Source organism: Urtica dioica, chromosome 9 (genome assembly GCF_054948205.1).
Source record: "Urtica dioica subsp. dioica isolate 48M chromosome 9, U.dioica_male_clone48M_v1_H2, whole genome shotgun sequence".
Taxonomy (NCBI): domain Eukaryota; kingdom Viridiplantae; phylum Streptophyta; class Magnoliopsida; order Rosales; family Urticaceae; genus Urtica; species Urtica dioica.
The window spans coordinates 5,899,507-5,914,300 of NC_142764.1; the positions used below are offsets into that span (position 1 = coordinate 5,899,507).

Consider the following 14,794-nt stretch of genomic DNA (forward strand, 5'->3'; position numbering starts at 1 on the left):
CACATTTTCACTTAGGAAAATTCTATAAAATGATGTATGTTCTTAAGCACTCTTGACTAGACTGTTTCATGCCAAAATAAAAGGGCACGTCCACTTTAATGCAGATTATTATAGCATTTAGATCTCCTTGATGAAGTGTCAGTCTACTTTAATGTTTTTGATAGATAATGTTGCACTTGACCGACGGGGTTAAACTCCAAACTTGGGATGGTAAAGTGAATTTTGTTTTCAAGGGAGATTAAGTCCTAAATTATTTGGGTAAAAATAAGAGAAAAAAAATAATTTTTTTTGTAAAAAGTGTTCAAAAAGTTTGTGATTTTTTTTCTTTTGAGTTTTTGATATCCCTGATTCCACGTGTTCAAACCACAGTAGATTTATGAAATAATAATTAAGAGATTATTTAGGCGAAAACTATATTAGTAAAAAAAGAAAGAATAGAGGAACATACGATTAAGTCTTCATAACAAACATATAGGGCTTCCATATATAGTTATACGTTAACTAAAACAGAGAAGGCGGTTACAAAGCAAATGTTTAAGCCCCCAAGATACGGTCAATGATAGGACGGACGACGGTCTTGAAGAGTAAGCTGTAGGCGTATTCGGAGGGATGTATCGAATCGAAAAATAAGTACTTGGAGGGATCTTGACACAGATATGACAATGGGTTGCACAAATATGATGCTTCGAAGTATCCGGTTCCACAACACCCTTCCAAAGTCTTCTCAAACCCTTTAGTTGAAATAAAAAGAATAAAACATGTGATATAAATATGGTTGATTAATTGTGGAAAAGCAAGATATAATCAATTGCTACGTAAAAGCTTTTGGAAAGATGTAAAAGTAGAGGCGTGATATATATACCGTATTTAGAAGGATTTTGGACAAACTCGGTAGCGATTGCGAAAGTATCAACGAAGGCAATATGCACGCCGGAACTGGCCAAGGTAGTTTGCATGGAAGCCAATTCGGTTTGGAGAAGTTTGTTGTAATTGCTGCCAACGACCGAGTATTTTTCAATGCAATGACGGGGCTTCAGTAAGTTGTGCAACGTCAACATCACCGGCAAACACCCCATTGGAGGTAGCCCCACTACTAGAATATTCCGTGCCCCTTCCGCCCATAAACTCTATCGCCACCCAAATAAAATATGGCATTTCCAAAAGAAACAAAATCAATAATGTACTTCCATTCCTAAAAACAACAATGTACATATATAGAGACTTGTCTTTCAAATGGGAGAAGAATCAAACCTGAAGGAAGTTCTTTTGATGTTGGAGCACAAGTTGCTGGTAGCTAGAGATGTTATAGGTCTGACTGCGGATTGGCAAATTGAAATAGTTGATGACGAAGTCATTTGTGCCAGCGCTCACAAAGAAAAGAGCATTCTTGATGTGCTGTTCCATTTGCTGCTGCCCAATCTTTGCGGCGATCCTTTTCTTGTACTCCTTCAAATACTCCACTTGCTTCCTCACCGGAAGTACATTCTGACATTCACATCATTATTTATTTCACATACTTGTACTCCGGTGACTTTTCCCAACCAATTATTTTGTCTTACGTCTTATTTAATTCTTTTTTGTATTTCGCTGTATACGAATTTTATTACGTATGTCAATGTGTGTATAGATAAGAGATGGAAATAATTACACCGATATGTGACGTAACAGGGTCGTAACCGGTTCCCGCGGAAGCAAAGCTCACTCCAGTCAGAATTTCATCAGTGGTAAGTCCCGGCTGAAGATACGCAGGAACAAATTCTTTTACTCCCACATAAGAAGCTGAATTCATAGAAGAAAATGTTAGGAAATTATCAATGAGATCCCACTTGTGCGTCCAAGTGTTATAAATAAATAAACTTGTTAGTTAGCTTCTTTTGAGCTAGAGGCCGAGAATTGATGCTCCACAAAATGAAATGTTGAATTATAATGTTTCCCGTGTAATTTATGCTTAAATCCACATCTAATGTAATTGATTGTGTATAATACGATGTAAAAATGAACATTAAGAAAATGGATATAAAACTTATTCCTTAGATGTCTTATATATAATTACGTGAACTTTTGTATAATGGTTCACAATGTTACCTATTTAAACGATGGAACTGAAGACAACAAAAATATTTAAAAGTAAATATTAGACAAAATCGCTTATTTCGATGAGTACCTATAAAATCGGTGACCATGCGACCATCAGTGAACCTTCCGGTTGCTTTTTTGCCGGGGAAACTTCTTCCGTACGGAGGAAAATTTGCCTTGAAAGCGGTTGCAATGTAGTTGTTGTTTCCGGGGTCCACGGTTGAGTCACCAAAGACGAGAACGGCTGAGGCTTTAGCATGCGCTTCGGATTCAGCAACAAACCACGAGAAGTGTAGAAGAACAACAAGAAATGCTAAAACTCTCTTCATGCTTTTATTTCTAATTTGTTTCGCTACAAAATAATGGAAAATTAACGTCAAGACTTTTTGCTAATTCTTCTTCTTGCTTTCTTCAAGTCTTCTATGCTTTGGTGTATTTAATCTGGTCACACGACATTTATATAGAGCTAGTATGTTATGACATCTTTAAATATTATATAGCTGGATAAGTTGAGCGATTACTGATATTTTAGAGTATTTGGTTTTAAAATGGTTTTCCAATTCTTTTGACCGTCTAATTTAGGATAAAAATTGTTTCTCATTATATTTGATGTCATTCCTTGATATGGACGAGAGTTCAACAGCAAACTGTTATATACCTGATACCCTTAGGACGGTTTCATATTGGTATCAAATCTTTCTTGGTTTTCGGTCTGTTATAGCATAAAAAATAAACAACAAAAAAAACTAATCTTGAATATAACGTACCATGTTTAGAATATCTTATGGTTTAATTACACGACATGACATTTTGTGGCGTACTATGTCTATGTGTACATACCAAAATTAGCCCGAGTTTTTTTTCTCATCATTTTCGCTAGAGATAAAATTTATCAAATGACACGATTCAATCTTATAGGACAATTATTTTTTTCGTTAATACATTTAGGGAAAGTTATCATTATATATATGTGTATATATATTATAGACAATTAAGTCAATAGTCCAATAACTTATTATCTTTTAAAAAAATAGCTAAAGTTTCATTTTATTTAAAATAGTCTATTAGACAAACGTAAATAAATTAACTGTTTTAGTTTATTTTCTTTGGCTCGATGAGCTATTTTCTTAATAAAATAAAACTTTGACTAGAATCCTAAAAAAATAAGAAATTGACTAATTGCAACAATTTTTTTTAAAAGGTCTCGTTCACTAGCACAAATATAGGCATCGGGTGCGACTTTGATGCCCAAAATGTCGCACCTGAAAGTCCGTCGTTAAAGACTTCGGGTACGACATGTCGCACCCAAAAGTGTCACGCATTAGGTGCGATACTTTTCAGTGCGATTTGTCGAACCCAAAGTCGCACCTATTTTGCTTCCAAAAAAACTAAAAACTAGCGGGTGTTTGAGTATTCGGTGCGACACGTCGCACCTAATAACCTTCTCGCCAAGGAATTAGGAGCGACATGTCGCACTTAATACCCTTCCCGCCAAGGTATCCGGTGCCACGTGTCGCACCTAATATGTTATTTTAATTAAAAAATAATTTACAAATTTATATATTAGAAATCTAAATTAGAATTCTTATATAGTTAACTAAAAAAATAAAATTTAATTTATAAAATTATAAATTAGAATAATATTCTCATATTAGAATATTCTTATATAAACGTACAAATCAAGCATAATATTAGATATTCATATCTAAACTTTCAAATCCTTTTTTTTGTCTATACAACTTATCGATAGTTGAATTTTCTCTTCCAAATAGGCCGCTTTGGGATCCGCTGCGTCCTCCTCGTGCTCGTCTGCCGCTGTCTGTTCCGCCGCTGCTTGTTCCACAGAAATTCCATAGAATCTGGCGTTTGGTGATCTATGGTTGCACCTGGTTGCGGCGTAGGCTGAGGCTGGGGAGTCGTGGGGGACTGATGAGACATCCGTGTGAGGAAGGCGATCTATTGCCGCATCTCCTGCAGCTCGGCTTGTTGGGCCTCCATCTGGGCTTGTTGGCTTGACAACGCATGCTGCATCTTGCTAAACAATGGATCGGTCCGAGATGACGAACTTGACGAGCCTTCATCTAGTGCTCAAGCCATACCCAGGGTGACCTTGTGATCGAAGGCCCTATCCCGACCTCCCAATCTCGGCCTGTCCGAAAACTTCACGCATCGCGTACTCCTCTACCGATTCTTGGATGACCACTTGGCCTTGCTCCTCTGCTTGTCGCATAATATCCGCCACTAAGGGAGTGACTTGATCCTTCACAAAAAAACCAAAAAAAATTATCAAATAAGAATGATAAGTAATTAAATATAGTAAATTAAACAAGTAACTTACAAATTGCGACTTCGCGAAGTCCGTCGTCCAGGATCCTTTAACTTCATGGTGTTTGTCCGATCATATCACTAAAGCTGAGCCCATAGTCCCATCTTCCTTCCTCTGCAATTTTACAACGTCTAAATAAGTCTATCGTATGTATTTGATATGAACCTCGATCGACTTGCTCCGAGTCCCATTATCCTAAATAGCACAGTCGCGGATCGTTCTACGAATTAGGAACGAAGGTGGGATGAAAGACGCCACGAATGGCTGCGAAAGACCGTCTGATGAGTCGGGATCGAAATCTCACAAGCACTGCTTTGCAAGGATTCGAGTAGTTCTTAGACGAACCAAAGAGAGAGAGAGTAAATTCTCACAAGTTTTTAAAAGTTTTAATCTGAGTTCCATTTCATTCAGCTTGAAAGGCTATTTAAATATGTTTACAACGCTAAATTCGTCATACGAGGCCCTTGAAAATGTAACAGGCCCATAAGACTTGTTTTAAGCTAAATAACTATCAAAATAAAAGGCTCAACCCAATACCAACACAAATGGATTCTAAACAATAAGTTTATGGCCTAAAACATAAAAAAAAAAAAAAAAACATAGTCTAAATACTCATGAATTAAAATGATGTCTTAATTAAGGCTAGCCCGAATAACATTCTTAAACGGTGTATCTTGGCTTCTTTGGATTCCTTCTTTCTCCAGCTTATCTCCAGCTTCATCTTGGAGCTTCATGATTAGGTTGTTCAGCTCTTTCTTGAATTTCTTGGCGCGAGCTCTTGTCATAGGTCCTAATGGCACGTGATACTTAGCTTGTGACTCATTGATGGTCATGTTCTCATCAGTATTGCAAATTAATATAAAGCGACTTACGCGATGACCCAAAAAACTTAGCAACCCTTGTCTCGCCTTTGTCTTCTTCTTCTTCGAATTTTCTCGGCTGCGGAGAGACTTTGCCTGTGAGACATAATTTCATTTAATTTGAAAATATAAGTAATTAAAAAAAATTCAACTCATATCTTATGCTATGGCGTGTCGAACACCTCTATTGCCTTTAACCAAGCTTCTTTGTTATAGCCCTCGGGTGTTTCATTTCTTGCAAGATCCTTACTCCCACAAAACGTCTTAAAGAATAACCGCGACAATCTCAACTTTTGGCCATGTCGCATCATCATATCATCGCGAACGATAACCATAACAATCTCATGACGAATGAGATCCGCTGACACTAGCTTGCCAGTCGCAGGATCATTGTACACGAAGCGGTACTCGTTATGGATCGAATCATCAGAGCCGCCACACTATGAGGGTCTACGTGCTTCCAGTCAGGGAGGTTGACGAGAATGCTGCTCTTGATCAGGTTTCCAACGCGGTTTTGGAAAGTACTGATCAATGGATTTTGTTCGCTGACGTCTTGAAAGAACGCGTGTGGTATCTGATCGTAGCGAACTATGTTCGCACCACGAGTCCCAACTCATGCTCTCATAAAAACGAGGTCAGTCATTGGTCCCCACTTCTTCTTCGGTTTCCCAGAACTCGGCATCTGTGGGGGATCACCGTCTCCTCCTAACGAACACTGGCCTCCACCCACTCCTGAAGAAGTTGCCATCTTGCAAAATGAAAAAAATATTAGTAGTACTCATTAAATGTCAATATTACTCATTCATCATCATCAATTATTCTATTAGTATTCAATCGTGGTTCCATGATATTACTCATTCCTCGTTGTCGCTCGATGTAATGTTAGTACCCACTTCTATATCTACATCAGCATCTTCTCACTAAAAAACGACGCATTCCTGATCTTCTTCATCATAGTCAACAATAGTAACTAGCTGGCCGCAGCAGTTTCGTGCCAATGATTAAGACGACCGATGTTTGACTATTCTATTATCAACAGGACCGAGGCTGAGGTGGTCAGATCAACTTCAGGAATGTCCCATATCCCTCGATGATTGCATTCCTAAACGATTTCCCATTCGCGACCCTTAACGAGATCTTAGATGTAAAAGACTTGTTTCGCCTGAGTCGAGAGTATGTCCGGCTCTTCTGTAAACCACTCTTTAGCGGTATACGAACTCGTCACTCTGGTTGGCTTATCAACGTCCACTATGCACCCTGTATTATACTTGTCACCATACCATATGCATTTGAATACTACGACACGACAATTCTATCTATAGTTCATCACGATGATGTCTTCCATTTGACCGTAGAAATTATACTCATTCACGGGCACACAAACACCGTTGTTCTGAGTGATTCGTAGGTTATCACGACGACGAGTGATGAACGTCACGCCATTAACAAAGCAACTGGAATACTGATGAGCGATTTGCAAGGATCCGACAGACAATGCATAAAGCTCTTCGGACACGTCGAAACCACTAACTTTCATACCATAAATCTGGATACGAAACAAAGCAAATGAAATGTCATTAGCATTTTTAGTATGTTTTCAATAAATGAATTATTTCATTTTACCTTTATTCACAAACCAAATTTTGAATTTTTTTCTATGAATTGATTCGATATCGGAATCTTCAGTGCTCACTTGAGAGTTTTTTTTGTATGAGTTTCAAATGCTCACTGTTAACGTTACTTAATTAGATGTAAATCAATGAGATAATTTATAGATTTAAATGAATCAACACTTACATCAAATACGGATCCACTTCTGGACAATTGGTATAAATGTACCACTTCTGGTAGATGAATTGCCACATGAACCATGATCGTGCAAAAAGCTGGCGGGAATATCATCTCAAGCTTACACAAGATCTCAGTGATGGAATCTTGTGCTTTTTGGAGATCTTTCACTCTCAAGGTTTTAGAACTATACAACTTGAAAAAGTTGCAAAGCCCAGAGATCGTCTCATGTAAACAACCTCTGCAAGATCACGTGACAATCATGCGACTTCAAACCTGTGAGCTTCCCCTCAGCAGTCACATTTTTCTTCAAATTTCCAGCGAGCCCGTTTGAGAATTTGATAGATTGGAGGATGGTTTTAGTAGACGATCCTGTTTCTGACTTTCATAGATGGCGTCTCGAGGTTGCACGTGGGGCACGCAAGATAACCTTGGCCACTCCATCCCGACAAATACGATCATGCCAAAAAGTCGTTTATCATCCATAGAAGCGCGGGACGCAACCGAAACACTTCATCGTTCGCCCCATCTCGAACTTGGAATCAAGTGTCCTACAATTCTTTAAGCTCTTCAACAACTGCATGTAAGAACACGTCCATATCTTTTTCAGGTGAGCTCGGCCCGGGTATCAGGACCATTAGCATCAGGTACTCTTTTGTCATGCACAATCAAGGGGGCAAGTTATACGCCGTTAGTACCACGGGCCACATGCTGTACGCTAGACTTATTTCCCCAAACGGGTTGAACCTATCAGAAGCTAGTCCAAGCTGTACATTCCGAGATTCTGCTGCAAAATCTTGGTATCTCTCATCCAAATTCTTCCACGTCGTACCATCTGCAGGGTGTTGCAAAACGCCTTCTTCCTTGATGTGATCTCTTTTGTGCCACTGCATCTAAAGCGACGTGTGTCGAGAAGCGTCAATCGCTGAAATCGATCTTTCAAGGGAAAGTGTCGCAATATTTTTTGTGATATCTTCTTGCCGGTTGGCTTCCATCTACTCTCATTGCAATCTGGGCACACTTCAGCTTTCTCGAGATCGATCATCTCCGAAACGCTTCAACTTTGCCTTTGCCTCGTAGTGTTTTTCTGGAATTCGGTTAGCAATTGGATGAGACTTCCTCAAGAGCTGCAATAATTCCGTGAATGACTTGTTTGTCCAATGGTTTGTGACTTTGATGTGCATCAACAATAACAAGAATGACAAATACGAAAACTCTTTGCATCCAGGGTACAATTCTGCTTCCAACTCAGCGAATAAGTCTTCAACTTGCTCCTCTGCACGCACCTCGCTCGGGTTTAGATCCGCATAGTCGTTGGAATCCTCGTGATCTCTGATATTATGCAGGGCATCGTGCAATCCTCCGACTCCTCTCTGATCAGTTTCGATGACATCTTTTTCACAAGTACGAACGAGACGATCACCGTGATGATACCATTCAGTGTAGCCTGGGGTAAACCCTTTGTTCAGGAGGTGATTCTTTACAACCCCGATGTTGTGACATCTCATGTTGTTGCAAGACTTACAAGGACAATGATATTGGCCATTTTCGTTCGAGAGTCTTCTTGCAAGGCAGTTAAACTCGTTAACCCCTGTTTTATACTGCAAACTCAACCGATTGTTTTGGATAATCTAATCTCTACTTAGAGACATTCCGCTGAATGAGAGGGTCAAGGACGGTTATGGTTAAGGGACGGAAAATGAATTTAATAGAATGAAAAAGAGATTATGACATTAATTAATTCGAAACTCTACCAAAATTTCAGCAGAGTTTCTGCAATAATAGTTATAAACCAAAAAGCCTACAAGCATGTTTAAAAAGATATACAAATCATCCAGAACTATCATATTAATAAATAATATGTAACATAACAACTAAAATCACTTATGTAACATAACAACTTAATCTTATACTATTTGATTAAAATTTATAATTTAATGACCAATGAATTTATCATTTAGAATTTAGTAACACAACTAGCAAACTAACGAACTATATATTACCATTAACATTTATTTACTAATTATTATATTTACTACTTACCAGCTAACATATATACAATTATTAACTAACAAAAACTAATTACTAATTTCTAATTATTAATTATACTTAAAACGAATCATATTTCATTACTTATTAAATAAATAACTAAACAAATTTTTTTTTTCTGAGATTGAGATTGGGTGACGGACTCGGGCAGCGACTGAGGTGGGGCAGCGAAGGACTCGGGCTGGACAACTGTGGCAAGGCCGAGTGGGCAGGGTGGGCCGGGCCGAGACCGAGACGGAGGCGAATCGGAGCACGGGCGTGGACGGCGAGCTCCAGACGGGTGGCGTTGGTCGCGGGCAGGCGATCTCTGGGCGGGCCGACTGCAGGGAGTGTGAGAATGGACTGGAGAGAGAGAGAGAGAAAGAGAGAGAGAGAGAGAGAGAGAGAGAGAGAGAGAGAGAGAGAGAGAGAGAGAGAGAGAGAGAGATGGAGACTTTCGTCGTGAGGAAGAAGAAAAAATGATTCAGAGTGAGGAAGAAGAAGAAGAAGGCCGGGGGTTATAAATACCATAATCTTTTCAGGTGTGACACCTTTCTGCCGTCTATCAAAGTATCACAAAAAAGAATGAGTCTCTGGATCTTCTGGTTCTGATTGAAGGACCACTCGGACGAGGACCGGCTAGCCGAGCAACCATCCTTGGAGGACTGCTCAGTCACAAACCGTCAGACTGAAGGGACGCATGTGCCAGACCGAGCGGCTGAGGACTGGCTGGTTGAAAACGTGGTCGCGGAGGACCAATCGTTAGCGAGCCATCCGACTGTGGATACGCCCGCATGGGACCGATCGGCTTTGGTCCGCCCGGTTGAAGACTCGCCCGGGCGGGGCTTATTGTTTTGAGTTGAAGTTTGACGAAAATTGGTGTAATTCTATGCCAAGAACGCGGGAATGGTTGAGTGAGTGAAAATCATGCGAGGGTTGAGAGTTTGGTTAAGATTAGAGTCGTTATTGTTATTTTCGCACGAAAATGAATAACGATTCAAAGCGTCGGGTGGTTCGACCCAAGGTCGGACCAAGTGACCGCACCCGAGCCAAGTGTGGGAACTCGAAAGTCTCAAGTTGTGGTTCCCCCAGTCGGAGGCGTTCTCTAAGGATAGCATGGGTGAATGGGGGTGATATTGCGCTTCTTATGAGTTGCCTACGTACTTGAGCACATTATGATCAAGTCTGGATGTAGTTCAACGCGTATGGACACGCTATTTGAGGTATAGAGCCTGAAGGGTGTGCTCGACAGAGGAAATCGAGCGCAGAGGAGTCCTCGGCGACGTCTCAAGACTCTATAATCAAGTAACCTGAGAGAATGTGTGTTTTCTCTTGGAGATGAAGGAGATTCTCAATCGAGAATTCCGGGCACAACCGTGTGCGGGAGATTTAGCATTCGATCAGAGGAAGTCGCGCGCAGAAAGTCTCCGGTAACGTTTCAGAACTCTGAGAGTAAGTAATCTTAAGGAGGAATTATGTGTCTCTGATCCTCTCTGGGGAAGGGTGGTCTTTATAGTTGACGTAGAGGCCTAAGAGGGTCTCTGGATGTACATCGTTGAGTGCGCCATAGATTATGGACCCGCGGCAATCCAGGAGAGCACACGGAGTGTGCGGCTGCGCACTGGGACCCTGCACCTAACATATATTGCACGGCGCACCCTGTCCCATGCACGCGCCTCCCTCATTTGAGGAGCGCGTGGAGCTCTAGAGCGGGCACGCGGGGCGTGGGTGAGCTCCGCTTCGGGTGCGAGTTTGGGCTCAGACTTTTGGACCATTTTGAGTGGGCCTTAGCCTTCGTGATCCTTGATGGAAGTTTTCGTGGCCCAGCCTGTTGGGCCTACGAATTCAAAATTCGATGCAAGTCGCATGGATTTTAATATTTCAGGATTTTCTGAGAATAACCGACATGATTAGCCTCCAAAGGTTCATCACTCGGGAGGCCCGGGTGATGAACTTTAGTCGTTTGACGCCGGGTGTTTGAGGAAAACTGATTTCCTCGAGCTTTTCTATCGTGCGTGACGTGGTCGGCCCAGACAGAACTTTTCCACTTTTCCTTGGTCTTTTTCTCCCTTCCTTGTTGGAGCAGTAGTATGATTCTTACATTTGGAATCCAATTTTCCCACCCCTCTTATGTGCATATAAATAAGAGCACAGCTTAACATATTTTTCACAACTGCATGTGCATTCTCACACTATTATGTCTCTCTCTACACGAGTGCATAATGAAAAATCAATTCCCCTTCTCAACTGCAGATCTTGATGTAGATTTCTCTCACTTGCTTCAAGACCCGGAGCATGCAGGGAGAGATCTATTTGTGAGATTGGAGAAGATTCTTGTGCACGTGGATGAGGATCCAAGTGGAGTCGAGCGGTGGCTCGAAGTGGGCGAGGTGGACATGATCGCGTCTGTCCCTCATCCTATGGAACGGGATGAGGTGTGCAAGAAACTTGTTGTGGCCCCGGCAAGGAAGTAGGTCTGTGTGGTGTGCTGGGAGAAGATGTGCAGTGCCTCGTGATCAACCTGGTTCATGGAGGGACACGTGACCCGTCAAAGTCTGGCGTGCTGTGCTAAGTGTTTCGCTTGGACACTTTGGGTGTGCCGGAGTGAGGCATTCATGCCCCTCAGGGGCTTTGTCAGAATATGTTCTCGACGAGATCAACTGGGTCGATGTCTTTGATCCGGAATCGGAGGATCCCAGCGGTGACTCTAAGACATTCCCGGGGGGTAGAAGTCCTGCCGCTGAGTGCCAGAGGAAGGTGATGGTGACTACCTCGACCGTCTTGAAGGGCGGCGGCTCTCTTGCAGGGCTAAGTCGTGTTGTGTCCGAGGTCTTAGACATGGAGTCCAACGTATTGGTGAAGTCTTTGGAAAGGACGGAGTGGTATCCCGTGGAAGGCTTTACTGCTCCGGAGGGCTTCGAGCTTGATCAACTATCAAGCATATGTCGGTCTCAAAGAGTCATACATCATTCCGACGTCCGTGGCACTTCTCCGTCCTTTGGCGAGAGATCGACTGTTTCTCCCACAACGTGGATTTTCCGCGGTGACCGTGACGAACCTCTAGTGCGGGCTGCGTTTGCCTATTCAGCCCATTATCCAGCAGCTCCTCGTGCGATTAGGGGTGCATGCCTGTCAGATGAGCCCGGCATTTTATCGCTTGGTCGCGATCTTCCATATGGAGTGGCATTGTCAAACCGAGCGGGTCATGACCGTGGATGAGTTCCGTCATCCTGTCACGGCCTTTCCGGCAAAAAGGGTAGCCGACTTTCACATGGCTCGTGATCACCACAACACTAAGCTGATCACAGATACTGAGACCCCTAGCAGGAAGGCGTATGTGTGAGTCTCAGTCGAGGCCTTTGGAGCGGCGCCACTCCAGTTTGGTCCTCTAGTTAACTTTTCTACCATTACGGGGGCAAATAGTCTCAAGTTTGTGGAGGAGATCCAAGGCACGTCAGATGCTCGGAAGGCAGACGAGCGATTTTGTTCGCTAGAGTTGATGGTGTCAACATGTTTGGTTCCCGTCTGGTCCAAACAACGTTCCACGAGTGGAGGAAGTCCATCGCGCCACATCGTCTCCTATGAGTGTCGATATACCAAGTACTTTCGCCTCTTGTCTTGTGACTTTAATTTCTTTGGGCCAGAGTCCTGACCTTCGTTGTCATTTACAATTATCTCGTTGGACGACGCTCTGCCCATGGAAGGCCCGAAGGGTCTTCCCCGTGTCAAAGCTACCCAATCAACCAACCTTCCTTCCGGTAATGACGCTACTTGTTTGCCGGCTGCTCTTTCTTCTAATGTTGACGAGGAGCATATCAACTTTGGCTCCGAGTAGTTGAGTTATATTTTCCTTGCGCCTTTGTTTAGCGCATGTTTGTCTTTCCATTATGTGCACTTGTTTAATCCTCGTGTTTGAGCCCTTCTTGATCACTATCTTCTGTTCTTTTTGCTTTCGGATTCTATTTGGGTCTACCTGTGTTTTATTTTACCTTAATCAGGTTTTCTTTTGTTGGAGTGAATCTTATTTTCTCGATTGACCAATTGGGGCCTGATTGGTTTGCACACTTTGAGCATCGTGGGGTAGTGGTGTCATGTCGAGTGACTTACCGTTGAACCCAATGAGATTCGTTGCATGTCGGTGAACTGTTGGGCGGCGAGTGAGGCCACTTTCCCGATGAGCGTGGTGCTTATCGGCGCGCATGTCATGCATTGGATTGGGCCAAGTGTAGACTTGGTTCCTAATGAGCGTGGCACCTGGCGGTGCGCGCGTTGTGTATGGGGTTTCTTTGTTGTCCTAGGACTTGATTCTTAGTCAGTGTGATGCCGATCGACGTGCGTGTCACATTTAGGGTCAAGTTGACCACTTTTTTCTCTATGCGAGTGCGTCGCGTAGAGTGTTTGTGTTTAAATTCTCGTATTTCCTTAACTTGCAGGTGTTTTATCCCTATTACCCCCCCCCCCCCCCCCCCCCCCCCCCCCCGAGTTTTTGGGTTTTTGTCAGGAGAACCTAAAAACTATAAAATAAGAGGCGAAGGATGAAACGAAAAGTTGATTTCTATTGCGGTGTTTTTGAAATTATATTATTTGGTTTTCGACCTTGTTACATGATAATTTAAAAATAAAAGAAAAAACTTGAAAATAATGAGAACACGGAGAGCTTTAGTGATAGTATTGCCTCAAGTATTCGGCGTTCCATGGGTGATTGAACACGAGGCCTTTCATATTTCGAGCTTGTATGTTCCATTGTGTAAAGCTTTGTGCACATGGTACAGACCCTCCCAGGTGGGTCTCAATTCTTCAGCTCTTTTCACCTTGGTGTTTTGAAACACCTTTCTTAGGACGAGACTTTCATCAGTGAATTTTTGCAGTATGACTTTCGAGTTGTAGTACCTCTCGACCTTTCTTTCCTGCACTGCCAGATGGGTCAAGGCATCGGCCCTCTTCTCATCAATTAGGTCTAGTTCGAGTCTTATTATTAACACGTATGTGCTAACTAATCATATCTTGTTTTGTTTTAGGGGGTGTAGGTAACGATCAATCTTGGAGAGTGCCGCCTGCCCCGAGAGTCGCAGAGGCAATTCGCGCTAGGATCGATGCCCGTGCAGGGAAGTCCTCGGTTAGGAGCCCTCGAATTTTCTTCCCACCTACCCGCGTTGGACGGGGCCTGCTCCTCGTCAAAGCGGTCAGTCTCTTTGACGACTCGTGTCAACCCCTCGTATCTGAAGCGGGTCTGAGCATCCGCCCATGAGATCGGAGGACCGCCCGGATCGATGCTCAGGGAGGAGGCGATCAAACTACAAGAGCTATGCGTACAAGGGATCCAGACTTATCTTGGAAGGACTTTAAAGAATTCTTGACGGTCACCGGTATTGAACTCCTCGAGCATGGCCGGAGCGATATTCAACGTGTAAGTTCCCCTTCTTTTCGATAATGAGCTGCCTAATCTTCGCTTTCTTTGCTCATGTGTTGTGTATCTTAGGTGTTTGGCTTCCACGAGCGCAGCAGTCGCATGAAGGTGATGTAAGATGGTGAGGTACAAACCTTCATTCAACACTCCGCTTCTATTGCCGGTGCTCGCCCCGCCGAGGAGTTTAGAAAATCGAAGCAGAACTAGCGCTGCAGGGAAGAAGCAGCCCGATTAAGCTTGTCTTTTGAAATCCTAGTAGGAGGCTTGAGAAGGCGCCGAGCATTCTTCCGACACATTTTGGAAAGAGGC

At 42.7% G+C, this 14,794-nt stretch overlaps 1 protein-coding gene across 1 annotated transcript; it reads right to left on the reverse strand.

The window, feature by feature from the left end:
- Positions 1 to 534: 534 nt before the first annotated feature.
- LOC149384687 (GDSL esterase/lipase At5g45960-like) lies at positions 535 to 2,405 on the reverse strand. Its single transcript, XM_089626127.1, has 5 exons — positions 2,165 to 2,405; positions 1,649 to 1,779; positions 1,252 to 1,485; positions 863 to 1,127; positions 535 to 731 (listed from the first exon to the last, which is right to left on the reverse strand). The coding sequence occupies exons 1-5, from the start codon at positions 2,403 to 2,405 to the stop codon at positions 535 to 537; spliced, it is 1,068 nt and encodes a 355-aa protein (XP_089482253.1).
- Between the last annotated feature and the right edge of the window lie 12,389 nt (positions 2,406 to 14,794).

What these genes read in the sequence shown, in the direction of transcription:
- LOC149384687 (XM_089626127.1), bottom strand. Translation starts at nt 2,405, where the DNA reads ATGAAGAGAGTTTTAGCATTTCTTGTTGTTCTTCTACACTTCTCGTGG. An exon ending in CTGTTACGTCACATATCGGT is followed by an intron (nt 1,486 to 1,648) that starts GTAATTATTTCC and finishes TGTGAATGTCAG; the next exon opens with AATGTACTTCCGGTGAGGAA. An exon ending in CCAAAATCCTTCTAAATACG is followed by an intron (nt 732 to 862) that starts GTATATATATCA and finishes TTTCAACTAAAG; the next exon opens with GGTTTGAGAAGACTTTGGAA.